At 44.5% G+C, this 26,987-nt stretch overlaps 1 protein-coding gene across 5 annotated transcripts in view; it reads right to left on the reverse strand.

Annotated features, from left to right (window-relative positions):
* The window catches only part of PSIP1 (PC4 and SRSF1 interacting protein 1), a 50,739-nt gene extending 40,369 nt beyond the window's left edge, over positions 1-10,370 (reverse strand). For all 5 annotated transcript variants that reach the window (XM_002708085.6, XM_017341191.4, XM_008254637.5 and 2 more), the window contains exons 1-3: positions 10,221-10,370; positions 9,474-9,686; positions 6,025-6,101 (exon numbers count right to left, since the gene is read on the reverse strand). In XM_002708085.6, coding sequence (XP_002708131.4) covers positions 6,025-6,101; positions 9,474-9,545 — 149 coding nt within the window. In that variant the 5' untranslated portion in view covers positions 9,546-9,686; positions 10,221-10,370. The remainder of the gene's footprint in view (positions 1-6,024; positions 6,102-9,473; positions 9,687-10,220) is intronic.
* Between the last annotated feature and the right edge of the window lie 16,617 nt (positions 10,371-26,987).

A 26,987-nucleotide genomic window follows, 5' to 3' on the forward strand; every position in this document is an offset into this window, starting at 1 on the left:
TCCCCAAATGGCTGCCACGGCTGGAGCTGCGCCAATCCAGAGCCAGGAGCTTCTTCCAGGTCTCCCACACGGATGCAGGGGTCCAGACAACTGGGCCATCTTGTGCTGCTTTCCCAGGCTATAGCAGGGAGCTGGATTGGAAGTGGAGCAGTTGGAACTCAATATGAATGCCGGCACTGCAGGTGAAGGCTTTACCTGCTATACCACAGCACCAGCCCCCTCATATTGGTTCTAACTTGAGGCATTTCTCATTAAATCACAAAATGTGAAACATACTTCTCTACAAGTATATATTTTATTTTACAACAGCATCCATGATTTAAGACAAATCATTGTTTATACAATTAAATATGCATTTACTATGTGCTATGAATCTGCTGCTATAAGGCTTAAGAACAACTATCCAAGTCCCACAGCAACACATTCTGCTATGCTGGTCATGGAGAAATTGTACAGAAGAACCAGTGTGGAAGAACACAAGATCCCCATTTTTTTCATTCCTTTCTTGTGAACACTGTTAGTATCTCCTCATTCACCTTCATTCCTCAAAATATAAACTAGAGGCAAATTTGAAAACAGCCTGTGATATATGTATCTTTAGAGTTCCTAAAATTTAGCTTCCAACTTCTTTGTATTACAATTGATTAAAAGCAATTAAGAGGGGCCGATGCTGTGGTGTAGCAAGTAAAGCTGCCACCTCTAGTGCCAGCATCCTATATGGGCACCGGTTCTAGTCCCGGCAGCTCCACTTCCTATCCAGCTCACTGCTGTGGCCTAAGAAAACACTAGAGGATGCCCAGGTCCTTGGGCCCCTGCACCCAAATGGGTGATCCAGAGGAAGCTCCTGGCTCCTGGCTTTGGATCGGCTCAGCTCTGGCTGTTGCAGCCATCTGGGGAGTGAACCAGTGGATGGAAGACCTCTCTTTCTGCCTCTCTGTAACTGCCTTTCAGATAATAAACCTTAAAAAAAAAAAAAGGCAGTAAGAGAGAAAGGCAGCAGGCTTCAGATCAGCGCAGTGCGCCGGCCATAGCAGCCATTTGGGGGGGGTGAACCAACAGAAGGAAGACTTTCTGTCTCTCTAACTCTGCCTGTCAAAAAAATAAATAAATAAAGAGAAAGGCAGCAAAACAGCATATTTATTTAAATATTTCACACTTCAGAGACACAGAGCTGGGTGAAAGTATTTCCTCAGCGAGCAAAACTCAAACTGACATGCATTTCAAACAACTCCATACACACTGCAAGTAGCAGTCTTGTAAAAATATGTAATGTTACCTTTAATTTATCAATTTCCACATATCATTCCCAAAATGAAAGTCAAAGCTGTACAATTTGTCATGAGTAACAGCTGACATTTGTTTTGTGTAACACATGCCAAGCAGTGGTCTAAGCAATTATCAAGAAATAACCTTGTATGGATCCAAAAATTCTGAAGTTGATTATATTGCTATTCCTTTTACAAATTAGGAAGAAATTAACACAAGGCAAGTAATCTGCCTGAGGTCATACAGCAGGCAAATAGCAGTGAGGATTTACTTCTGAATTAATTGTCTTAAGCATGATACAGTGTTAGCTAAATGGTCAGAAAATTCATAATCAACAAATAATTATCTAGCTTACAGAGCTTTCGATCACCAAATATTTACTTAACAGCTACTAGATGCCAGGCACTTAAGTAAATGATGACAAGATGAATGAAGACAAGGCCCCTGATGTCCTAGCTCTTCATGTGTAGGTGAAGAAAGAAGAAAAAATTCAGTCATTGTATAATAGAGAAAATAAACATACACAGAGGATTTGAGCTAAGTACTGAATCCCAGCTTCGGATTGGCCCAGCTCTGGCCATTTGGGGAGTGAACGAGCAGATGGAAGAACTCTCTCTGTAACTCAGCCTTTCGAGTAAATAAATAAATCTTAAAAAAAAAAGATACCTAGAAGAGGGTATTGTGGTATGCCTAATTCTCAAAACTTGATGGCTATACAAACTGACTTTCAATGTTGTAAAATGTTTGAAGGTCAGGAAAAGAAAGCACCTACAAAAGGACTTTGCTTTTTTTTTTTTTTTTTTTTTTTAAGATTTATTTTATTTATTTGAAAGAGTTACAGAGAAAGGTAGAGACAGAGAAAGAGGTCTTCCATCTGCTGGTTTGCTCCCCAGATGGCCACAAAGGCCGGAGCTGCTCTGATCTGAAGCCAAGAGCCTCAAGCCTCCTCCAGGTCTCCCACATGGGTACAGGGGCCATCCTCCACCACTCTCCCAGACCACAGCAGAGAGCTGGATCAGAAGAAGAGCAGCCAGGACTAGAACCGGCACCCATATGGGATGCCAGCACTTCAGGTCAGGGCTTTAACCTACTGCGCCACAGCACCAGCCCCAAGTTTTTGTTCTAAATAAATACATCAAAAATGCAGACTACAAATTATTATGAATTACAGCAGTTTTCCAAATTGCTATTTCTGCTTGTCTGTTCTTTATATTCCATCTAATTCCTGGATATTAGGATAAACTTTCATTTATGCAAAATCTAAACAAAAAGTTTAAATATCTGCCCTCTCAACTTTTTTTTTTTTTAAAGATTTATTTTACTTGAAAGTCAGAGTTACACAGAGAGGTCTTCCATCCACTGGTTCACTCCCCAATTGGCCACAATAGGCAGAGCTGCGTCAATCCAAAGCCAGGAATCAGGTGCTTCTTCCAGGTCTCCCACGTGGGAGCAGGAGCCCAAGGACTTGGGCCATCTTCCACTGCTTTCACAGGCCACAGCAGAGAGCTGGATTATAAGTGGAGCAGCCAGGTCTCGAATTGGTACCCATATGGGATGCCAGCACTCCAGGCCAGGGCGTTAACCCACTGTGCCACAGTGTCGGCCCATGCCCTCCCAACTTTTGAGGGGAAAGATGAACAGAGACCTCTTTTCTAAAAATTAATCTTGGGGTCAGCATTGTGGTGTAACAGGCAAAACGTCAGCCTGTGGCACCGGCATCCTACATGGGCACTTGTTCAAGTCCTAGCTGCTCTACTTCCAATCCAGCTCCCTGCTAATGCACCTGGAAAAACAGCAGAGGATGGCCTAAGTCCCTGGGCCCCTGCACCCCCATGAGAGACCTGGAAGAAGCTCCTGGCTCAGGCCAGGTCCAGCCCCTGTCGTTGCAGTCATTTGGGGAGCAAACCAGCAGATGGGAAGATCTGTCTTTCCTTCTAACTCTGCTTTTTAAATAAATAAAGATCCCTTTAAAATATTAAATAGAAAAAAAGTTACCACACCCACGAATATATAGTGCTACCTTTCCAAAGACTAATGGTGGGGCCGGTGCTGTGGCGCAGTGGGTTAACACCCTGGTCTAAAGCGCTGGCATCCCATATGGGCACTGGTTCTAGCCCCGGCTGCTCCTCTTCCGATCCAGCTCTCTGCTATGGCCTGGGAAAGCAGCAGAAGATCTCCCAAGTCCTTGGGCCCCTGCACCCACATGGGAGACCAGGAAGAAGCTCCTGGCTCCGGATCACCGCAGCTCTGACCATTGTAGTCATCTGGGGAGTGAACCAGTGGATGGAAGACTCTGTGTCTCTACCTCTCTCTGTAACTCTTTCAAATAAATAAATCTTAAAAAAAAAAAGAAAAAAGACTCATGGTATATTTAAAAGTTAGGCACAAAACATTGCCGAGTGCATTTTGAAAGGAAAACTTGGTATCATTAGCTTAATTTAAAGACATTTTAATTCCTTGAATATATACTAATTTACTGAACCGGAATAATTCATTGTCTTATTAACCACCTTAATTCTTATTAAATCAAAAAGTGCTTATTTTGTGCAGTTTGTTTTAAAATACAGATATTTATAATTTAAACCGTCTACTATATATTCACTCTTATATAAAAAGATTTATTTGAAAGGCAGAGTTGAGGCCAGCGCTGTGGTGCAGTGGGTTAAAGTGGCATCCCATGAGTGCCAGCTGCTCCACTTCCAAGCCAGCTCCCTGCTAATGCACCTGGAAAAGCAGTGGACGATGGCCCAAGTACTTGGGCCCCTGCACCTGCATGGGAGACCTGGAAGAAGCTCCTGATCAGCCCAGCTCCAGCCATTGCGGCCATTTGGGGGAGTGACCAGCAGATGGAAGGCCTCTCTCTCTCTAGCTCTTAAAAACAAAAAGGCAGAGTCACACACACAGAGAATGATCTTCCATCCGCTAGTTTCACTCCCCAAATGGCTCCAATGGCCAGGAGTTTCTTCCAGGTCTCCCATGTGGCTGCAGGGGCCCAAGTACTTGGGCTATCTTCCATTGCTTTCCCAGGCGCATTGGCAGGCAGCTAGCTGGAGGCAGAGCAGTCAGGACTGGAATGGGTGCCCAAACGGGAAGCCAGGGCTGCAGGTGGCAACTTTACCAGCTACACCATAGCACCAGCCCCAAAACCACTCACTTTTAAACACTGTGAAGGGGGGCCAGCACTGTGGCATATCAGATAAAACTACCACCTGCAGTGATAGCATCCCATATGGGTATCGGTTTGAGTCCCAGCTGCTCCACTTCTGATCCAGCTCTCTGCTATGGCCTGGGAATGCAATGGAAGATGGCCCAAGTCCTTCCTGCGCCCACAAGAGAGGGCCAGCACTGTGGCATTGTGGGTTAATAAGCCTCTGCCTGCAGTGCTAGCATCCCATAGAGGCACCAGTTCGAGACCCGGCTGCTTCTCTTCTGATCTAGCTCTAAGCTTATGGCCTAGGAAAGCAGTGGAGAATGGCCCAAGTGCTTAGGCTCCTGCACCCATGTGGGAAACCCGGAGGAAGCTCCTGGCTTTGGATCACCTCAGCTCCAGCTGTTGCACCCATTTGGGGAGTGAACCAACAGATGGAAGACCTTTCTCTATGTCTCTCCTTCCTTCTTTCTGTAACTCTACTTCTCAACTAAATTTTTTTTAAAAAAAGCATATGGGAAAATGGACTTAAAAAATAACTATTTTGAAAAAAAAAATAAAAAGAATTATGTGACATGAGATATCATTAATATGAAACGTCCAGAATTAGCAAATATATACAGACAAGTGGCTGCAGCAGGTGGAACCAAGAGTGATCACCAGGTAGGTACGGAAGTAAATACACTAAAATCTACTGACTTACATACTTTAAACAGGTGAATTTTATGGCATGTAAATTATATTTCAATAAAGCTGCTGTTAGTGAGAAGTTTATACAGTAGCTAAGCAACATTAAACCAAATGCTATCACCGTAGCCACTCTTAGGAATACAAAATTCTAATTAGAGTACCAACAGCTTTGCTTCTTCATGTCCCAGGTAAACAAGCCTACTCTGAAAATTACTGCAAATCCAAAATCAGATATGCAGTACTTGTAAAGCTATTAAATTATAGGCATGTAGGAATAGTATTTTTGGAAATTAATGAGATGGCCTCCAGAGTAATCCTTTGTACCCAGAGCTAACAGTTCAACTCTCAGCTGCAATTTTGAAAAATTAACTTGCTTCACCAAATCATTTCTCTGCCCTCAAATTCACCAGGGGCAGTAGAGCAGCCAGAGTGGCTCAAGGGATCCATTACATAAACACACACAGAGCTCTATTCAGATTCTCTCATCTTTCCCACATATATAGTTTGTGTGGCTCATATCACAAATGGAGTGCCATGTGGTCCTTATAAAAAGCACTTGTTTTCTTAACAGGAATACTGAAGCACTATTAAATCTTTTCTTCATACTTTCATCCACCAAGCAGCCCTCTGAATGCTGGGAAGATCTTTACCTTCTTTTTTGATCAAGAAAACATCTACTAAAAATAAAAAAAAAAAAAGAAAAAAAGGGAAAATTCTACTCACATAAAAATTAAGCCTACAGTGTCATTAATCGCTACCTTAAAGATTGAAGGATATGTTTTTCCAAAGTTCATGGAGGATTTTACGGTTTTTCTATTATTTTAGTTTTCCCCCTTGAGTGAATCTCTACTTGGTTTTCATTTTATGTCCCATGACCCAGTTAAATTAACAGTCTTGCCTTTAAAGACAACAGGACTTACGTCTCATGAGTTCCAAAAAAGAAAATGGGTAGTTTGTTGGTAGGTGGCTTAACAGCTCCATCAGGAACCTCATCTACCTAAAAGAAAGATTAGAAAAATGAAAATCTTCTAAATCATACATATCTCAACACAACTGAATAAACTGAGACCAAGACATCCGGAAAGGGTATCAAACAAAACAGACCAGTTCTATGAGCCAATAATCCCATATCCCCAGTTCTGGAACCCACTGGCAACAAGGCTAATATAGTCATTTCCTTAACTCAACTAGTACTTCCACTGTTGTTCTCTGCACAAACACTGTGTTATCATGTATTATGCCTGATCCTATTAGTAGCAAAATGTATGGCACTTGTACCATCACCACCTTCTTACAACCATAACTTCTGAATTCTTAAATCATATCAAAATCTAAGCATTTCAGATGAGTCTAAATCTGTTTGACAATCCTAGGTGATCTTTCTGTAAGAAGGCTAGATAAAGAATAATTGTAAAAACAGATATTAACAAAAGTTGAAAGCAGTATTTTTCAAAAGATGCAACATGTATTACGGAAAGATCCTTCACCTATATGGCTGAATCACAGCAGGATACAGTCCCTTTTTCAATTTGCCTTCAATCCTTTTAATTAAGGAAGAAAGCATCAGGTTCTACTATGTCTAATGCATGTGTAATATTTGTCATTCTCTTTTATCCGTAAGGAAAAAGCAAATCCAAGGTTAAAGCCCCTAGGTTATTGTTCCTAGCAGATTTTAGTAACATTTTTATTTTAAATATTAACGTTTTATAATTTCAAAAACACTTAATTTTTTTACAAAATCAGCTTTGTTAAGAAAAACACTGCCGATCAATGGGCTTCTATAAGCACCGTAGTGTTGAAGAAAAATCCTAAGGATAACTAGACTGGTTATTTGCAAGGGCAAGAGAAAGGTTCCACTGTCTGGCAGAATTCATTACCACTCAGCATCTGCAGGAACTCTGATTTCCCTATCAATATGGTTCTCCCAGTCTTTTCAGTTTTGTGGAAAAAGACCAGAGGTGTATGTTTTCTGTCAATCTGGTACATGTTTCTTCTGCTGGCAGAAGGCTTTCAGACTTTGTGTAAACGCCTAGCACTTACAGAGTTTAATAAACATTAAGCAACTTTTTAAAAAGTTGATTTTAAGAACTATTGATAAAAGATTAGAAAAGGGCCAGCGTTGTGGCATCACAGGTAAATACCAGGATCCCATATAGGAGTCCATTCATGCCCTGACTGTTCCGCTTCAAATCCAACTCCCTGCTAACAGCCTGAGAAAAGCAAAAGAAAGTCCAAATGTATGGGCCCTCTGCTAGCCACGTAGGAGACCCGGAGGAAGCTCCTGGCTTCTGCCTGGCCCAGGCCTCAACAAAGCAGCCATCTGAGGAGTGAACCAACGGATCCAAGACCTCCCTCTCTCTCTCTGCCTCTGCTTCTCTGTAACTCTGCCTTTCAAATAAATAAACCTTTAAAAAAATCTCAAAAAAATTAAAAAACAGAAGAATCAAGTTTGGAATATGTAAACAAAAAATGTTAAAACCAAAACTGGAACAGGCATCATCTTTACAGCTGAGGCCTTAAATACATCCCCCTTTCTCTTCAGCCAGGATTTAGAATTCCTAAAACTGAAGAACAGAACATAATTCTAGGATACAGACTGTCAAAACCAAATTAATTGCCTCAAAGAAAAAATGAGAAAAGGAAAAAAAGACAAAAATCTCACATTCTAACCCATATGAACTTTTATTTTTTTAAATGAACTTATTAAATATAGCATTTGTTAAATCAAGGAGGAGAAACCTGGGCTCCCCCAAAGCTATTTCACTTTTAATAGCACTAAAAGTTTCATCACCTAACATTAATAAAGGGTGGAGAGGATGATTTGGAAGTAGGTAATTTTTAAAACACTCCTATTTGGCCCTCAACGGCATTGTGGCACAGAGATCTGAATACAGATGTAATAAGACAATCTTGGACTTTACAGTGCCTCAAAAAAATAAATAAAAAGGATGCTTCTAAAATCATGAAATACTATCAGGCAGAGGCCTTAAACCGACCCTTAAACAGTTTTCCTGGGCCTTCTTCAAATATATGTTTAAACATGCAAGGTTATGTATTAAGGATGGGGGGAGGTAGAGACATTTCAGGCTTCTGCCTTCACGCATCTCACAATACATCTGAAAATCAAACTATACTCAAACTAAGAGTTAAAAGATTTTCATAAAGGCAATAGATTAGAATGCCAAATATATGAACCAGGATCATGACTGTGGAGCTTTCAAGTTGATTCCACTGAAAAGGTAGACTTGATAAACAAGGAGTACACAGTTTTGGAATGAAACCTGTGCAGGTGTCTGAAGGGCTGCATGGGCGCAACCTCGGGCAGCAGCATCTGACAGCTGGCTGACACTCTCTCTCAGCTTCTCCGTCCACAATTCCGTTACCTAATGGGTCTTTCCCCCCATTCCCCTTCTCAGTTGAGACACAGGATTTAATATTTAAGAAACACGGTTTCAAAGGAAAAAACACAGTGGAAAATAAACGGCTTGTAAAAATAATGCCATCGTTAGAGTACCACATGGTCAGACTTTAGAAGGATCTTGAGCTTACCTAATCTAACAGATCTCAACCTTTTTTTAGATCCTGTATTGTCTTAGAAAGCAAGTTTCCCAACAAACTAACAAAAAGATCTTTTTTGAAATATCACGTAGATACTGACTCAACTCCTGAGTGCCACAAAACATCTTGGGTCCTTAATGACTTCTCTGTACCTCTAGAGAACCTAGAAAACTCTGGTCTACTCCTTTTGCCTATGGGAAACAGAAAGGTAAAACTACTTCTTCAAGGTCACCAAGCAAACAGCATGAACAAAAACGTGGGAAAACATTTTCTGGGCCTTCCCTGGTACTTACTCATTGTTAGATGTTTAAGAACACCCAGTCCTGAATCTCTTCATTAAATTAGCACACCTGTAAGGCTTCATTATTTACATTCTTGCATATACTTAAAACTTCCTAAGTCCAATTTAATCAGACACCTTTCTGTTGCACATCTTTCATCTGCACAGACCCCACTGACATCTTGTATTTTATGCAGTAAGACACCGTCAATGTTGGACCAATTTCTAAAGCTAACACCCCTACCGGATTATTATTTCACCTACAAGGGAGCCGTCACTGGCATCTCCTTTCAATATTCCTTCGCTCCGAAGAAAACCTGTGGGAAGTCGCCCAAGAAACCAAGAGCGGGGGCACCTGCATTTTTCTACTTCCACGGGAGCCTTCCGGACAAAAAAAAAAAAAAAAAACTAGAAGGGAAGGTCAGGTTACACACGAGGCGACGGGGAGATTCGGAGCCGCGGTAGGAAGCAGGCCTCCGAGGAAGGAGGCACGAGCAGCACCGCCCGGCGCCAGGGCTGCCGTTCACTCACCCGAGCTGGCCAATGAGGATAACCTTTCATCTTGGCGAAGATGAGGTCTCCAGGTTTGAAATCGCGAGTCATGTTTCGGGGGCGAGGCCGGGGGTCTACAGCCCAGGAGGAGGAGGAGGAGCGGCGGCGCGGCCGGCGGCTGAGGGATGCGGCGGGAGCGCAGGCTCCCCGGCCGGCGGGCGGAGGAGGATGCCGCGGGGCGTCCCGACGCGCCTGCGAGGGACAGCACCGAGGGCGGTTAAAGCGAAGACGCCCGGAGGGAGGGGCCTCACGGGGAGGGGGAGGGGAGCGGAGGAGGGGGAAGGGCAGCGGGGAGGGGGTGGGAGAGCGCGAGCGGGGCCGCCTCCCGCTCCGCCCCTGCAAGTGCGCGGCCTCCGCAGCCCCGGAGCTGCCCCTGCGGGCCAGGAAGCCCCGCCGCTCCAACGACGCCACCACCTGAGGCAGGGATGCTGCCCGGCCCCGGACTCCCCTCCCTCCCGCCCCATCCTCCCTGGAGCTTTTTCCTCAGGGCTCAAGCCCCAAGAGGGAGGGGGTGCAGGGCAGAGGGAAGGAAAAAAAAAAAAGGCGGTTCAGAGACGCGAACGACCCCCCTCCCGTGCACACTCGACCGCCCCCCACCCGGCGGTCCGACGGTCGCAGGCTGGGGCCGCTCGTCGGGCCCCCCGGGAGGGCCGCGTCCACTTCCCCGCTACAGCCAGGAGCGAGGCCACCAAGGGGGGGCGGGGCGACTCGCTGCCGCCCGCTCACCTGCCGGGGCCGCGGGCGCGGAGGCTGCAGTGGCGGGCCGGCCGCCTCTGCCCGCGTCCACGCAAGCCACCTGCGCCACCAGCTGCCGCAGAGGCGTCCCAACGGTTCCGAATCGCAACCGCCGCCGCCGCTGCCGTCGCTGCGCTGCTCCCGCGCGGCTCCCGCTCGGCGCCCGCTAGCACTAGGGCGGAACCAACTGCTCGCCAGGGGAGGGGGGAGTCATGCCGTCCCTCGCCCAGGTGTGCGGCTCCGAAGCGGAGCTTCTGAAAACGCTACAGATGAAAGCTCTGTTTTGCCTGGCAAATGCATCCAGAGGCAGTGGGAGACGGGTGCAAAGTAGCTAAGGAGTGAGCCGAAACAGCTGGGCCTGCTGTGGCTCCCCCTGCGGCTGGCGGAGTGGTTGGGCCCGGCCCGCCCCTGCTGGCCGCTCTGCGTGTGTGTATTTGTATGTGTACTGTATGTAAAAGGCGGGGAGGGAGGAAACGATTGTTGTGGACCAGGTTTGGGGGCGGGTATCCAGGCCTGTAGCCCTTGGCTGCGTGTTAAGGAGAAACTGGCAGCGTAAGCTATGTTCTTGCATCGTTTCCCTGGGTGGGGAGGCATTAATACAGCTCTTGCACAGTTTGCATCATCCAAAAAAAGAAGAGCTGTGCAAAAAAAAAAAAAAAAAAAAAGCCCATAGATGAAATTGGAGCAGGAGGCGGTTTGCGGGGTGTGCAGCTTGTAGGCCTCTTGCACCTCGCTGAATGGATCTCGCAGTCTCCTTTTAAAAATCGTAATATGAGAAAGCCCCATTTCATTTATTTTACATTTAAAGCACCTGGAACTATTAAGAAACATAGGCAATCCTAACGAATGTAAAAGGTAGAAAACAATGACAGGAAAGCCTAAGCCTTTTAGATAGGATGTGGGTTTGGGCCCCGCACTAAATTTCAACTGCATCTAAATTTTATTTCCCTGGTAAGATGGCAGCTGTTACAGTTTTGAAGTGTTACTGAAATACTCTCTAGAAATTTTAAAGATTATTTTTCAATTCTGTAGCCCATGCATTTTAAGCTATGTTGCCAGTAATGGGCCCAGCCTTGTGATATGAATGAATACTTTAATATTTTTACTGTGCCAAAGCTATGTCACCAGAACTGACTTAATATTGCTTATCCATTAACATTCACCTGGGTTCCCGATAAATACGAGGAACCTCCAAAAGTTAGTGGGGAAATGGAACTCAAAGATGTTTATTTCTGTGCAAAAATTATGAAACAGTTTTCTCGCAGTATGCATTTTCCATGAACTTGAAAACCCCACATACATAGTAACTGAGGCATTTTGAAATTTAATACAGGTTAATCTGAAGGGTTTTTTTTTTTTTCATTCTTTATTAATCAAAAAAAAAAAGTACTGAGTGTATGACAAGCACTGTTAGGTGCTGGGTATACAGCTGTGAAGGACTGACACGTCCTACTTAAAACCGAGTCTGAAAACAGCCAAACACAGGAATGTCAAAATACATGAGTGTTAGTAACTAGCTTATAATAAAGGATGCACAACTGGAAACAAGTCTGGAAAAGCTTCATTAAGGCTTTTAATTAAGTAGGTAAAAAATTGAGAGTTTTTTTTTTTTTTTTGAAAGAGAGCTTGCTGTTAAAAAAGAATGAGAGAAGACATTCCCCATGTAAAGTGTCCTGCAAGGAGTTTGAAGAAATTAAGTCGTATGTGGCAATATGCAGAGGGTTCCAAGTGAAGCAAAGAGAAAAACTGTGTCTTAAAGCTCCTCATCCTGAATTTGAATTTGATATAATAAATACCATAGGTTGCCGAGAAAGAAAGGAGTAGGAATGGTTCTTTAAAGTTGTTCTCCCTGTTTCAATTTACATGATTGTAGAAAGAGGCTGGAGGTCTGCAGAACTCACTAAATGATTCTGTTTCTGGTGGAGATTGATGATTATGAGCAAGGGCACAGCCAAGTAATTACCCAAAGGAACAGTTGTCAGATGTCAGTCATATGTGATGCACAAGAAAAGGTGGAGAGACATGCAATGAATAGAAGTCCAAGATACTGAGTAGGCGAGACCTGGGCATCCTCCAGAAGTCATGTGTTGTGCACTGCCTTTGTACCAAACCCTTTCAGGCCTTGCGACTCCAAGCGGGGTGACTCCAAGCCGGGTTCAGAGCCCTGCAACATCGCCTTCACCTGGGACCTTGTTAGAAGCTCAGCCCTTCCACACTCCTACTAAATCATAATCTGCATTTTAACAAGCTCCCCAGGTGGTTCTTACCCGCAAATTCAAGTTTGAGAAACTGCTGTGGAGAAGACTACAGACTCTAAGAACTTAGATACATTAGAACAGACAGATAAGTTATAGTCAGTATTAAAAGATAATTTCTTATGAGTTCTACAAGTAAAGAAAGGGTGATTCTTGTGAGTGGGGGTGGTCTCAGAAAATAGAACAGGGAAAACAGAAACGCCTTCATGTTTTGAGTGTTCCTGTTAAACAAAGCAAGGGCCGCACTTAGTTCTTGCTTCTCTGTATGTTTGGGCAGGTTCAACTTACGATAGTCTGTAGGCAACAGGCGGTACCCCTGCAACCATAAGGCAGGGCAAACAGGTGGTAGTTTACTATGCCTCCAGAGAACAAAAGCCCAAGATCCCAGGAGCAGCAGTGCTGCGGTGGAGGGGGTTGGGGGAGGGGTGGGTAGGGGGAGAGGAGGAGGAGGAGGGAAGGCTGTTCGGGTAGCAGCCACTTGGAGTCCTCTTTGCTGAACCACTGTGAGCTGTGCTCCTCTCCAGCCAAACTTGATGCATTTTCTCCCCTAGTCAGCCTTCCTGTCGAGCAAGATAGAGACTGGGGCAACAATGAGAAAGTTATAAGGAAAAAGAATGGAATTCCCAGAGCCACTGAAGCTAGGGGAAGACGTCAGGGAAACGGAGAGGCAGGAGCTTGACCTAAATTCTCTTATTTAATCTCCATTTTCTAGATGCGAAAACAGCCTCCCAGAAGTTAAGCTATTGCCCATGCTCACACACTGAGTCAAGTGGCGGGAGTCGAGATGCCCGCTCTGGAGCCCGGGTCTTTTTGTGATCCCACACTGCCTCTAGGTGGGGCAGGGAGGCAACAAGGCTGCAGGCAGACCGGTTTTAATCAGAAAAAGATGCTGGAAGTAAAAGCAGCCCAGTACTCTTCCACCTTCGGATTTTGAAAGTTTTCCCAGCTTCCGAAGTCCCAACAGGCTCTCTCCACCTCACCCCATTCCCCAGCTTGCCACCACCAGCAGTCCTTTCTGTTTAACTCCTTCCGCTCCTGAAAGATTCAACCCAAAAAGCATCTCTGGAACAACTCTGATCTCATCCCGCAGCTGCACAATTTTTTGTTGACGGTGTTTCCTGGTAGCCTTTAAACTATTTACAAGTAGGCACTCTTCTTCATCTTTACTAACACTTTGCAGGAACTCAATAAACACTTTTGTTTTCAATAAATAATGAAGAAGAAGAAAATGCAAGTGGAAAACTTTGATAAATTTTTCTGATCCTTTAGGCTGAAAAAGCAGATAGGGAGACAATGTTTTATTTTGACCTTGTAAGATTTTCATGTAAAGGTTTACCCTTTCAAAGCAGTATTTTTCTTTCATTGCCAATATACTCATTTTAACAGAAACCTTTCTAAACGAGATTTGATACTTATTCCAAAAATTTTAACAACAATTTCTTCCTTCATGTCTTTTACATAATTCCCTTCTATTTGTTTATTTGAGAGCCATAGAGACAGACACTCCTGTCCACTGGCCCATTTCTCAAATGCATGCAATTTGGGGGTTGAGAACTCAGTCTAGTTCTCTCATATGGGGAACATGGACCCAACTGTTACCCTGGTCATCACCTGCTGCCTTTCAGGGTACACATTAACAGGAAGCTGGAATCAGGAGTGGAACCAGGACTTGCACCTCAGCACTCGATATGGGATGGAGGTATCTCAAGTAGTGTCTTAACTACTAGGCTAAATAGCAGCCCCTAACTCCTATCACCTATTTTTTTTTTTTTGAAGATGTTATTTATTTATTTGAAAGGCAGAGTACAAGAGAGGCAGAGAGAGAGAGAGAGAGACAGAGAGAGATCAATCTTCCATCTGCTGGTTCACTCTCCAGATGGCCCCAATGGCCAGAGCTGTGCTTTTCCGAAGCCAGGAGCCCGGAGCCCCAGTGTGGCGTGGAAAAAGGCTTTGGAGTCACACTTGAGTTGTGATCCCAGCTCCATTACTTCCCATCCATGTGACGTTATGCAAGTCTTTTAACTTCATTGTGCTCATTTTCTTATCAGTGAATTGCGAGGATTAAATTATATCATAAATATATAATGTGCACTGCACAGTATCTTGTACAGCCTTGTTGGCTGCATTTATGGTCAAGGGGAAAAAATTGTCTTCCATATAGATACAGGGTTATACAATGGCCGGGTTTATAATCCAATCAGGTGTAGAGGGGAAAGTTCAGTATCAAATCTCCTCTCCTGCGAACTGCTGGGTGACAAACTACTGGTTTAATTGCTATTGTAGGAGCTGCATTCTTTCTAAGATTGTATTTATTTTGTTTTAATAATTCTTTAATTTGTATTTATTTATTTCGGAAGAAGAGAGAGACAGAGCTCCCACTCCCCATATGCCCACAGCAGCCAAAGACAAGAGCTGCAACTACCTAAGCTATTGCTGCTGCCTCTCTGGGCCCACACAAATAGGAAGCTGCAATAAATGTCAGAATCAGGTATCAAAACCAGGTACTTTGATATAGGACACAGGTGTCTCAACCAGTGTCTATACTGCTAGCCCAAACACTCCAAGGTTTTATTTGTTTATTTGATAGAGTTTACAGACAGAGAAAGGGAGAGACAGAGAGATAGAAAGGTCTTCCACCACTGGTTCAGTCCCCAAATGGCCACAATGGCTGGAGCTGGACTGATATGAAGCCAGGAGCCAGGAGCTTCTTCCAGGTCTCCCATGTGGGCACATGGGCCCAAGGACTTGAGCCATCCTCTACTGCCTTCTCAGGCCATAGCAGAAAGCTGGATCAGAAGTCGAGCAGCCAGGATTAGAACTGGCACCCATATAGGATGCTGGCGCCACAGGTGGGTGCTTAATTCATTATGCCACAGCATTGGCCCCGGTTTGTTTTTTAAAGAAATTTTATGTTCACAGCAAAATTTCCCATATGCCCCTGCCGCCATACCTGCATAGCCTCCCGTAGTTTACTTAAGGGTTCACTTTTGGTGTTGTATATTCTTTAGGTTTATACAAAGGTATAATGGCATGCATCCACCATTATAATATCATACAGAATAGCTTCCCTGCCCTACAAATCCTGTGTGCTCCTTGATTTATGCATCCTTTCCCCAGTTCTTCACAACTACTCATCTTGTTACTCTCTTCTTATTTCTGCCTTTTCTACAATGTCATTTCATTGGAATTGTACAGCAGGTAGCGTTTTCAGATTGGCTTATTTCAATACTTAATAATATGTTTCCGCCATACTTTTTTTTTTGGACAGGCAGAGTGGACAGTGAGAGAGAGAGAGACAGAGAGAAAGGTCTTCCTTTGCCGTTGGTTCACCCTCCAATGGCCGCCACGGCCGGCCCACTGATCCGAAGGCAGGAGCCAGGTGCTTCTCCTGGTCTCCCATGGGGTGCAGGGCCCAAGCACTTGGGCCATCCTCCACTGCACTCCCTGGCCACAGCAGAGAGCTGGCCTGGAAGAGGGGCAACCGGGACAGAATCCGGCACCCCAGCCGGGACTAGAACCCGGTGTGCTGGCACCGCAAGGCGGAGGATTAGCCTAGTGAGCCACGGCGCCGGCCCCGCCATACTTTTTCATGGCTTGATAGATCATTTGTCTTTACTGTTAAATAATATTCCATAATCTGAATGTAGCAGTTATTTGTCCATTCATCTACTGAAATACATGTTGGTTGCTTCCAAGTTTTGAGAGCTATGAATAAAGCTGCTATGAATATGTACAGGTTTTGTGTAAAAACATTTTTTTTCAACTCATTTGTGAAAATGCTAAGGAGTGGGATTTGCCATTTACCAAAGTGGTTGTACCAACTTGCATTCCTATAAACAATGAATAAGAGTTCCTACTGCTCCACATACTTGCCAATATTTTGGCTATTCTAAAAAGTGTGTAGTCAGTCTCATTGTTTTGTTTTGCTTTTTTTTAAAGATTTATTTTATTTGTTTGAAAGATAAAGTTACAAAGAGAAGTAGAGACAGACGAAGAGAGAGAGAGAGAGGTCTTCCATCCACTGGTTCACTCCTCAAATGGCCGCAATGGCTGGAGCTGAGCCGATCCAAAGCCAGGAGCCAGGAGCTTTCTCCAGGTCTCCCACATGGGTTCAGGGGCCCAAGAACTTGGGCCATCCTCTACTGCTTTGCCAGGTGTTATTAGCAGGGAGCTGGATTGCAAATTGAGCAGGGGCCGGGGCTGTGGCACAGCGGGTTAAAGCTCTGGCCTGAAGCATCAGCAGCCCAAATGGGCGCCAGTTATAATTCTTATAATTCCTCCTGACCAACATTTTAAGTTGAAATACAGTATTTTTCAACATGTTTTAATCATTTCAAAGGATATAGTCTCTAGCATATACTATACAGATTTATTTTTTAATTTTTAAAAAATACTTATTTATTTGAAAGGTTACACAGAGAGAAAAGGAGAGGCAGAGAGAGAGAGGTCTTCCATCTGCAGGTTCACTCCCCAATTGACCACAATGGCTGAGTTGTGCCAATCTGAAGCCAGGAACCAGGAGCCTCCTCCAGGTCTCCCACATGGGTGCAGGGTCCCTAGGACTCGAGCCATCTTCCACTGCTTTCCCAGGCCATAGCAGAGAGCTGGATTGGAAGTGGAGCAGCCGGGACTTGAACTGCTGCCCACATGGGATGCCAGCACTGCAGATGGTAGCTTTACCCACTATGCCACAGCACTTGCCCTCTATACACATTTAAAATTAAATATATTACATATAGTATAAATGTCACAGTCATTTAATAACCACTATTATTCATTTTCAAAAAACCATGAATGGGGGTTGGCGCTGTGGTATAGTGGGCCAAGCTTCCGCCTATAGTGCCAGAATCCAACATGGGCACCTGTCCTATTTTCTGCTGCTCCTCTCCCAATCCAGCTCTCTTCTTTGGCCTGCGAAAGCAGTAGAAGATGGCCCAAACATTTGGGCCTGTACACCTGGCATGGGAGACCCAGAAGAAGCTCCTGGCTCCTGGCTTCAGATCCGCCAAGCTCTGGCCATTGCAGCCATTTGCCAAGTGAATCAGTGAATGGAAGACCTTTCTCTCTGTCTCTCCCTCTCTCTATCTGTAACTCTAACTCTCAAATAAATAAATAAATAAATCTTAAAAACAAAAACAAAAAAATAGGGGCTGGCGCTGTGACATAAAGCCACTACCTGCAGTGCTGGCATCCCATATGAGCGCCAGTTCCAGTCTCAGCTGCTCCACTTCTGCTCCAGCTCTCTGCTCTATGGCCTGGGAAGCCAGTGAAGGACGGCCCAGGTCCTTAGGCCTCTGCACCCATGTGGGAGACCTGGAAGAAGCTTCTGGTTCCTGGCTTTGGATCAGCACAACTCCTGCCATTGCAGCCAATTGAGGAGTGAAGACCTCTGTCTCTGTGCCTCTCCTCACTCTGTTTAAAAAAAAAAAAAAAGAAACAACTAATATAGCTCACTAAAATGTCTGCTTTCTCGCCAAACTCTTAGATAGCTGACCCTTTATCATTTTGTTTCCTCCCCTTTGTATGTCCCATCTCGGCTTCTTCAGATCATGGCAATACTTCTGAAGTTCATGGTTAACCTTGACTCATCCTCAATCTTGGCACATCGCCTCGCTGCCCATAGAGAAAATCTGCCACCTAGCTCTGCTTAAAGTCAAAGTGCTTTCTTCCATTGACTCTGCTTCCCCTGGGCACGAGTTAAAGAGTTCCCCAAGAGCCGGCGCCGTGGCTCAATAGGCTAATCCTCCACCTTGCGGCGCCGGCATACCGGGTTCTAGTCCCGGTTGGGGCGCCGGATTCTGTCCCGGTTGCCCCTCTTCCAGGCCAGCTCTCTGCTGTGGCCCGGGAGTGCAGTGGAGGATGGCCCAGGTGCTTGGGCCCTGCACCCCATGGGAGACCAGGAAAAGCACCTGGATCCTGGCTCCTGCCTTCGGATCAGCGCGGTGCGCCGGCTGCAGCGGCGGCCATTGGAGGGGGAACCAACGGCAAAGGAAGACCTTTCTCTCTCTGTCTCTCTCTCTCTCTCACTGTCCACTCTGCCTGTCAAAAAAAAAAAAAAAAAAAAAAAAAGAGTTCCCCAAGTCTCTCCAGGGTTAATTCTTTCCATTTTGGAATGGGGAAAAGATGACGCTCTAAAGTACAAAGGACTGTTTATTTATTGTACCTATCATTTTCATAATACAAGCCAAAGGAAATAAAATTATGGAAAAAATTTTACTGTGGCAACACATAAATGAAGAAAATAAAGCATTATAGGTAACCTGTGTTAAAAAAATTTGAGAAAATACTACAAGTATTGCATTCCTCTCTCTCCACTGGCCCTGTTGTAGTTCCTCGCCATTACCTGTATACAGATTTTTCGTGCATTCAAGGAAAAGTACCTCTTCAATTTCAATTAATAGACCTATTTTTTTTTCTTTTTGCTTTGAAATAATTAGAGATTCACAGGAGGTTTTAACAACAATACATAAAGACCCTATGTACCACCATCCATTTCACCCAATAGTTATATCTTTTTTTTTTTTTTTTTTTTTGACAGGCAGAGTGGACAGTGAGAGAGAGAGACAGAGAGAAAGGTCTTCCTTTTGCCATTGGTCCACCCTCCAATGGCCGCCGCGGCCGGCACGCTGCGGCCGGCACATTGCACTGATCCAAAGCCAGGATCCATTTGCTTCTCCTGGTCTCCCATGCGGGTGCAGGGTCCAAGGACTTGGGCCATCCTCCACTGCACTCCCAGGCCATAGCAGAGGGCTGGCCTAGAAGAGGGGCAACCGGGACAGAATCCGGTGCCCCGACCTGGACTAGAACCCGGTGTGCCGGCGCCGTAAGGCGGAGGATTAGCCTAGTGACCCACAGCGCCGGCCGCCAATAGTTATATCTTAAGTAACTATAGTACAATGACAAAACCAGGAAATTGACCTTGACACAATGTGTATGTATACTTCTATGCTGTTTTATCATGTGTGTATATTTCTGCAATCACCAATACAATCAAGATACAGAACTAGGGGCCAGCGCTGTAGCACAGTAAGTTAATCCTCTGCCTGCAGCACCAGCATCTCATATGGGCACCGGTTCTAGTCCCAGCTGTTCCTCTTCCAATCCAGCTCTCTGCTATGGCCTGGGAAAGCAGTGGAGAATGGCCCAAATCCTTGGGCCCCTGCACCCACGTAGGAGACCCAGAAGAAACTCCTGGCTCCTGGCTTCGGATGGGCCCAGCTCCAGCCATTGCAGCCATTTGGGGAGTGAACCAGAAAATGAAAGACCTCTCTCTCTGCTGTTCCCTCTCACTGTAGCTCTACTTCTCAAATACAATCTTTTTTAAAAACGATACAGAACCTGGCCAGCACCGCGGCTCACTGGGGTGATCCTCCGCCTTGCAGCACCAGCACACCGGGTTCTAGTCCCGGTTGGGGCGCCGGATTCTATCCCGGTTGCCCCTCTTCCAGGCCAGCTCTCTGCTGTGGCCAGGGAGTGCAGTGGAGGATGGCCCAGGTGCTTGGGCCCTGCACCCCATGGGAGACCAGGAGAAGCACCTGGCTCCTGCTATCAGATTAGCGCGGTGGGCCGGCCGTGGCGGCCATTGGAGGGTGAACCAACGGCAAAGGAAGACCTTTCTCTCTGTCTCTTTCACTGTCCTCTCTGCCTGTCTAAAAATAATAATAATAAAAAAAGATACAGAACTAGTCCATCACTATGAACCTCCCTAGTGCTACCCCCTTTAGAGACATCCAGTCTCTCTCCCTTCCCCTCACTATTCATTTTCCCATCCTTATAACTTTGTCATTTTTGAGAATATTACATACTGGATATGGAATCATATAGTATGTGGCCTTTGTAAAATGTTTTTAAGTTTATTTTTTTATTTATTTGAAAAGTAGAGATGGAAGAGATAGAGATTGATCTTACATCTACTAGTTCACCCCCAAATGTTTGCAACAGTTTAGGCTGGGCCATGAACTCAATGTGAGTCTCCCATGTGGGTAACATGAACCTAACTACTTGAGCCATCACCTGCTGCCTCCCAGGGTTTACATTAGCAGGAAGCTGGAATTTGAAGCAGAGCCAGGACTCCAATTATGGAATGCAGGCATCCCCAGTGACATCTTTACCACTACAGCAAACACGCAAGTATTTAGCCTTCTAAGATTACCTTTTGTCAATCATCTTAAAACTCTTGAGGCCGGTGCCATGGCTCAATAGGCTAATCCTCTGCCTGCAGCACCGGCACCCCGGGTTCTAGTCCCGGTCGGGGCACCGAATTCTGTCCCGGTTGCTCCTCTTCCAGTCCAGCTCTCTGCTGTGGCCTAGGAGTACAGTGGAGGATGGCCCAGGTCCTTGGGCCCTGCACCCCATGGGAGACCAGGAGAAGCACCTGGCTCCTGGCTTCAGATCAGCGTGGTGCACCAGCCGCATTGGCCATTGGAGGGTGAACCAATGGTAAAGGAAGACCTTTCTCTCTGTCTCTCTCTCTGTCCACTCTGCCTGTCAAAAAAGAACGAAAGGAAGGAAGGAAGGAAGAAAATAAAAAAACTCTTGAAACCCATGTAAGTTTTCCCATTTGGCAATAGTTTGTTGCTATTTTTTTAAAGATTTATTTATTTATTTATTTGAAAGGCAGAATTACAGAGAAGCAGAGGCAGAAGAACAGGGAGAGGGAGAGGGGGAGAGAGAGAAAGAGAGAGAGAGATAGGTCTTCCGTCCACTGGTTCACTCTTCCATCCACTGGTTCACTCCCCAAATGGTCCCAACCAAGAGCTAGGAGCTGCGTCTGAGTCTCCCATGCTGGCCCAGGGGCCCAAGGACTTGGGCAATCCTCTGCTGCTTTCTCAGGCCATCAGCAGACAACTGGATCAAAAGTGAAACAGCCAGGACTCAAACCAGAGCCCATTGGGATGCCAGCACTGTAGGCAGCACTTTACACACCATGCCACAGCACCAGCCCACAAGTGTTTGTTGCACTTTATGTCTGAGTAGGATTCCACAGTATGGATGTACAATTTATTTAATCATTCACCTTTTGAAAAACAAGTTGATTTTTTTTCCCAGATTTTCACTATTACAATAAAGTTTATATGAACATTTGTGTATGTATTTCTTTAGATGTACCTTTTCATTCCTCTGAAATAAATTCTCAAAAGTGCAATTACTTATTTATTTATTATTTATTTAGAGGGTCAGCACTGTGGCTCAGTAAGCTAAACCTCCACCTGTTGCACGGGTTTCCCACATGGGCACCAGTTCCTGTCCCGCCTGCTCCTCTTCCAATCTTGCTCTCTGCTATGGCTTGGGAAAGCAGTAGAAGATGGCCCATGTGCCTGGGCCCTGCACCCATGTGGGAGACCTGAAAGAAGATTCTGATTACTTGCTTCAGATAGGCCCAACTCCAGCCGTGGCAGCCATTTGGGGAGTGAACGAGCAGATGGAAACTTTTTTCTCTCTGCCTCTGCCTCTCTCTAACAATGCCTTTCAAATAAATAACTAAATCTTAAAAAAAAAAAAAAAAAAAAAAAGATTAGGGGCTGGCGCTGTGGTATAGTGGGTAAAGCAACTGCCTGCGGGGCCAGCATCAATATGGCACCGGTTCAAGACCCAACTGCTCCTCTTCTGATCCAGCTCTCTGCTATGGCCTGGGAAAGCAATAGAAGATGCCCCAGGTCCTTGGGCCCCTGCACCCTGAAGAAGCTTGTGGTTCCTGGCTTCAGATTGGCACAGCTCCGGCCATTAAGGCCAACTGGGTAGTGAACCAGCGGATTGAAGACTTCTCTCTCCACCTCTCCTCTCTCTATGTAACTTTTACTTTCAAATAAATAAATCTTTGAAAAATAAAAAATTAAATTATTTTGGTACAAAAAATTTGGTATTCAAATATACAATGAATTTTCAAAAAGTCCATGAAAAATACTTATTATTAAAAAACAATGCATAGATTTCAACCTTTTTGTACAAAACAATCTTATCTTATAATTCTCTTTTCCACAAACTTTGAAGAGCCCTCAAATGAGGTACATTATAGCTTACTTTTGTTGAAATTTACCAGACTGAATGAAGTTCAGAAAACCTTTTACTTTTTTTTTAAATATAAATTTTGAAAGTACAACTTTTGGATTAAAGCGGCTTTTCTCCCCATAACTTCCCTCCCACCTGCAACCATCCCATCCCCCACTCCCTCTCCCATCCCATTCTTCATCAAGATTCATTTTCAATTATCTTTATATACAGAAGATCAGCTTAGTATATACTAAGATTTCAACAGTTTGCACCCACACAGATACACAAAGTATAAAGTACTCTTTGAGTAGTCGTTTTATTGTTAATTCGCATAGTACAACATATTAAGGACAGAGCTCATACATGGGGAGTAGGTGCACAGTGACTCCCGTTGTTGATTTAACAATTGACACTCTTATTTATGATGTCAGTCATCACCCGAGGCTCTTGTCAAAAGCTGCTAAGGCTATGGAAGCCTCTTGAGTTCACAAACTCCAACCTTATTTAGACAAGGCCATAATCAAAGTGGAAGTTCTCCCTTCAGAGAAAGGGACCTACTTTTTTGATGGCCCCGTTCTTTCCGCTGGCATCTTATTCACAGACATCTTTCATTTAGGTTATTATTATTATTTCTTTTTACACAGTGTCTTGGCTTTCCATGCCTGAGAAACTCTCATGGGCTTTTTAGCCAGATCTGAATGCCTTAAGGGCTGATTCTGAGACCAGAATGCTGTTTAGGACATCTGCCATTCTACGAGTCTGCTGTGTATACCACTTCCCATGTTGGATTGTTCTCCCCTTTTTAATTCTATCAGTTATTATTAGCAGACACTAGTCTTGTTTGTGTGATCCCTTTGACACTTAATCCTATCATCATGATCAGTCATGAACTGAAACTGATTACTTTGACTAGTGAGATGGCATTGGTACATGCCACCTTGATGGGACTGATTTGGAATCCCCTGGCATATTTTTAGCTCCACCCTTAGGGGTAAGTTCGAGTGAGCATGTGCCAACTGTACATCTCTTCCCTCTCTTATTCCCACTCTTGTATTTAACAGGGATCACTTTTCAGTTAAATTTAAACACCTAAGAATAATTGTGTGTTAATTAAAGAGTTCAACCAATGGTATTAAGTAGAACAAAAAAAAATACCAAAAGGAAAAAAATAGTAAGTTGTTCCTCGACAGTCAGGACAAGGGCTGATCAAGTCATTGTTTCTCATAGTGTCCATTTCACTTCAACAGTTTTCCTTTTAGGTGCTCAGTTGTCACCGATCAAGGAGAACATATGATATTTGTCCCTTTGGGACTGGCTTATTTCACTCAGCATGATGTTTTCCAGATTCCTCCATTTTATTGCAAATAACTGAATTTTTTTATTGCTGTATAGTATTCTATAGAGTATATATCCCATAATTTCTTTATCCAGTCTTCTGTACATGGGCATTTAAGTTTATCCCATGTCTTAGCTATTGTGAATTGAGCTGCAATAAACATTGAGGTGCAGATGGCCTCAGGTTTCTGAGGAATCTCCAAACTGACTTCCATAGTGGCTTGACCAGTTTACATTCCCACCAGCAGTGGATTAGTGTGCCTTTTTCCCCACATCCTCTCCAGCATCTGTTATTAGTGATTTCTATATGTAAGCCATTCTGACCGGGCTGAGGTGAAACCTCATTGTGGTTTTGATTTGCATTTCCCTGACTGCTAGTGATCCTGAACATTTTTTCATGTGTCTGTTGGCCATTTGGATTTCCTCTTTTGAAAAATGTCTATTGAGGTCCTTGGCCCATCTCTTAAGTGGGTTGTTTGTTTTGTTGTTGTGGAGTTTCTTGATCTCTTTGTAAATTCTGGTTATTGATCCTTTATCTGTTTCATAGTTTGCAAATATTTTTTCCCATTCTGTTGGTTGCCTCTTCACTTTGCTGACTGTTTCTTTTTCAGTACAGAAACTTCTCAATTTGACATAATCCCAAATGTTAATTCTGGCTTTGACTGCCTGTTCCTCTGTTGTCTTTTCCAAGAAATCTTTGCCTGTGCCTATATCTTACAGGGTTTCTCCGATGTTCTCTAATAACTTGATGTATAAACCTTTTTCTTTTTTGCTTTTTTTATTTTTATTTTTATTATTGACAGGCAGAGTGGACAGTGAGAGAGAGAGACAGAGAGAAAGGTCTTCCTTTTGCCATTGGTCCACCCTCCAATGGCCAGCGGGGCAAGCGTGCTGCAGCCGGCGCATCGCGCTGATCCAAAGCCAAGAGCCAGGTGCTTTTCCTGGTCTCCCATGCGAGTGCAGGGCCCAAGGACCTGGACCATCCTCCACTGCACTCCTGGGCCATAGTAGAGAGCTGGCCTGGAAGAGGGGCAACCGGGACAGAATCCGGCGCCCCGACCAGGACTAGAACTCGGTGTGCCGGCGCCACAAGGCGGAGGATTAGCCTATTGAGCCACGGCGCCGGCCAACCTTTTTCTTAAGGAATACAAACTTCATGCATTTCATAAGTACAACATTGGAAATGTATTTTACCTCACTTATCCCATTTACATGTGGATATGAATGTATTTCCCTTATATACGTCAAGAACCACATCAGGTAAGGTTAACATTATTGCTTCAATCATCAAATATTGCCCCTATTTTTATCTCTTTCCATTTTATTCCCTTCTTCTTCGCCTTTGTCTTCATCTTCAATTTTATCTTTGTCTGCATTTATTTTTCAATTGTTATTTCTTCCCAATATTCCAAGTTTCATTCTTTTAAAATTTCTTTTCTGTTTTTAGACTATTTTTCATGATAAATCTTTAGACAATAAATTCTCTCTTCTTTCTTATTAGAATGTGTTGATTTCTCCCTTTATTCCTGAAGGACATTTTTATGAGATATAAGATTCTGGGTTAACGGGCATTTCTTTTCTTTTTCTTTCTTTTTTTTAAGACTTATTTATTTATTTGAAAGGCACAGTTAGAGAGAGAATCTTCCACCTGCAGGTTCTCTTCCAGGATGGCCACAATGGCCAGTACTGGGCCAGGCTGATGTTAGAAGCCTGGAACTCCATCTCAGTCTCCCATGTGGGTGAGGGGCCTAAGCACTAGGTCCATCTTCCACTGCTTTCCCAGGCATATTAGTAGGGAGCTGGATCAGAAGTAGAGCAGGCAGGTGCCACAGCTCAATAGGCTAATCCTCCGCCTGTGGTGCTGGCACATCAGGTTCTAGTCCCGGTTGGAGCGCCGGATTCTGTCCCGGTTGCCCCTCTTCCAGGCCAGCTCTCTGCTGTGGCCTGGGAGTGCAGTGGAGGATGGCCCAGGTCCTTGGGCCCTGTACCTGCATGGGAGACCAAAAGGAAGCACCTGGCTCTTGGCTTTGGATCAGCGTGGTGCACCGGCTGCAGCAGCCATTGGAGCGTGAACCAACAGTAAAGGAAGACCTTTCTCTCTCTCACTATCCACTCTGCCAGTCAAAAAAAAAAAAAAAAAAAAAGAAGAAGAAAAAAAGTAGAGCAACAGGGACTCGAACTTGTACGAGTATGGGATGCCAGTGCTGCAGACAGAGCTGCTTTACCCATTATGCCACAGTAGTTAACCCCCCAGGCATTTCTTTTAATAAATAAAAACAGCTCTGCTACCTCCTTCTGACCTTTGTGGTCTCTGGTGAGAAATTCGCTGTTATTAGAATTGCTTTTGGGGGATAGAGGGAGCAGGTTTTCTCAGGGCTTCCTTTGTCTGTGCCTGTTGCTATTTCCATTTGCTGGTTTCTTGAGACTGTAGCCCAGGTTATATGAGGCAAAAAGAAAACCCGTCAGGGAACTCACTGCTGTTCCATTCCTGGGGTCTCAAGCTCGTATACCAGTCTGCCTTTCTTCCACCTTTCAGACACTTCACAAATATTTGTGTTTTTTTTTTTAATTTATTTTTTTATTTTAATTGAAAGGTAGTTACAGAGAGCAGAGGAGAGAGAGTGAGAGAGAGATCTTCCATTCACTGGTTCACTCCCCAAATGGCTGCTTCAGCTGGGGCTGTGCCAGGTTGCAACTAGGAGCCCAGAGCTGCTTCTGGGTCTCCCACATAGGTTCAGAGGCCCAAGAATTTGGGCCATTTTCTGATACTTTCTCAGGCAGATTGGCTGAAGTGGATCGCAAGTTAAGCTGCTGGGACTCAAGCCGTGCCCATGTGGGATGCTGGCATCACAGGCGGAGTCTTAATCCAATGTACCACAAATATTTGTTTACAATTGTTCATTTATTTGTTTTTTTATCTACTTGATGAACAACAGAGAGAGTGAGAGTGAGGGGGAAGAGAGATCTTCTATCTGCTACTTCATTCTCTGAGTACCTAGAACAGCCAGGGCTCGGCCAGGCCAAAGCCAGGAGCCTAGAACTCCTTTTGGGTCTCCCACATGGATGGCAGGTGCCCAAATACTTAGGCTATCATCTACTGCCTCTGAGGATGCATTAGCGGGAAGCTGGATCAAAAGCACAATTGGAAGGACTCAAACCAGACGCTCCAATATGGGAT

Source organism: Oryctolagus cuniculus, chromosome 1 (assembly GCF_051225735.1).
Source record: "Oryctolagus cuniculus isolate XC-2025 breed Fujian yellow rabbit chromosome 1, ASM5122573v1, whole genome shotgun sequence".
Taxonomy (NCBI): domain Eukaryota; kingdom Metazoa; phylum Chordata; class Mammalia; order Lagomorpha; family Leporidae; genus Oryctolagus; species Oryctolagus cuniculus.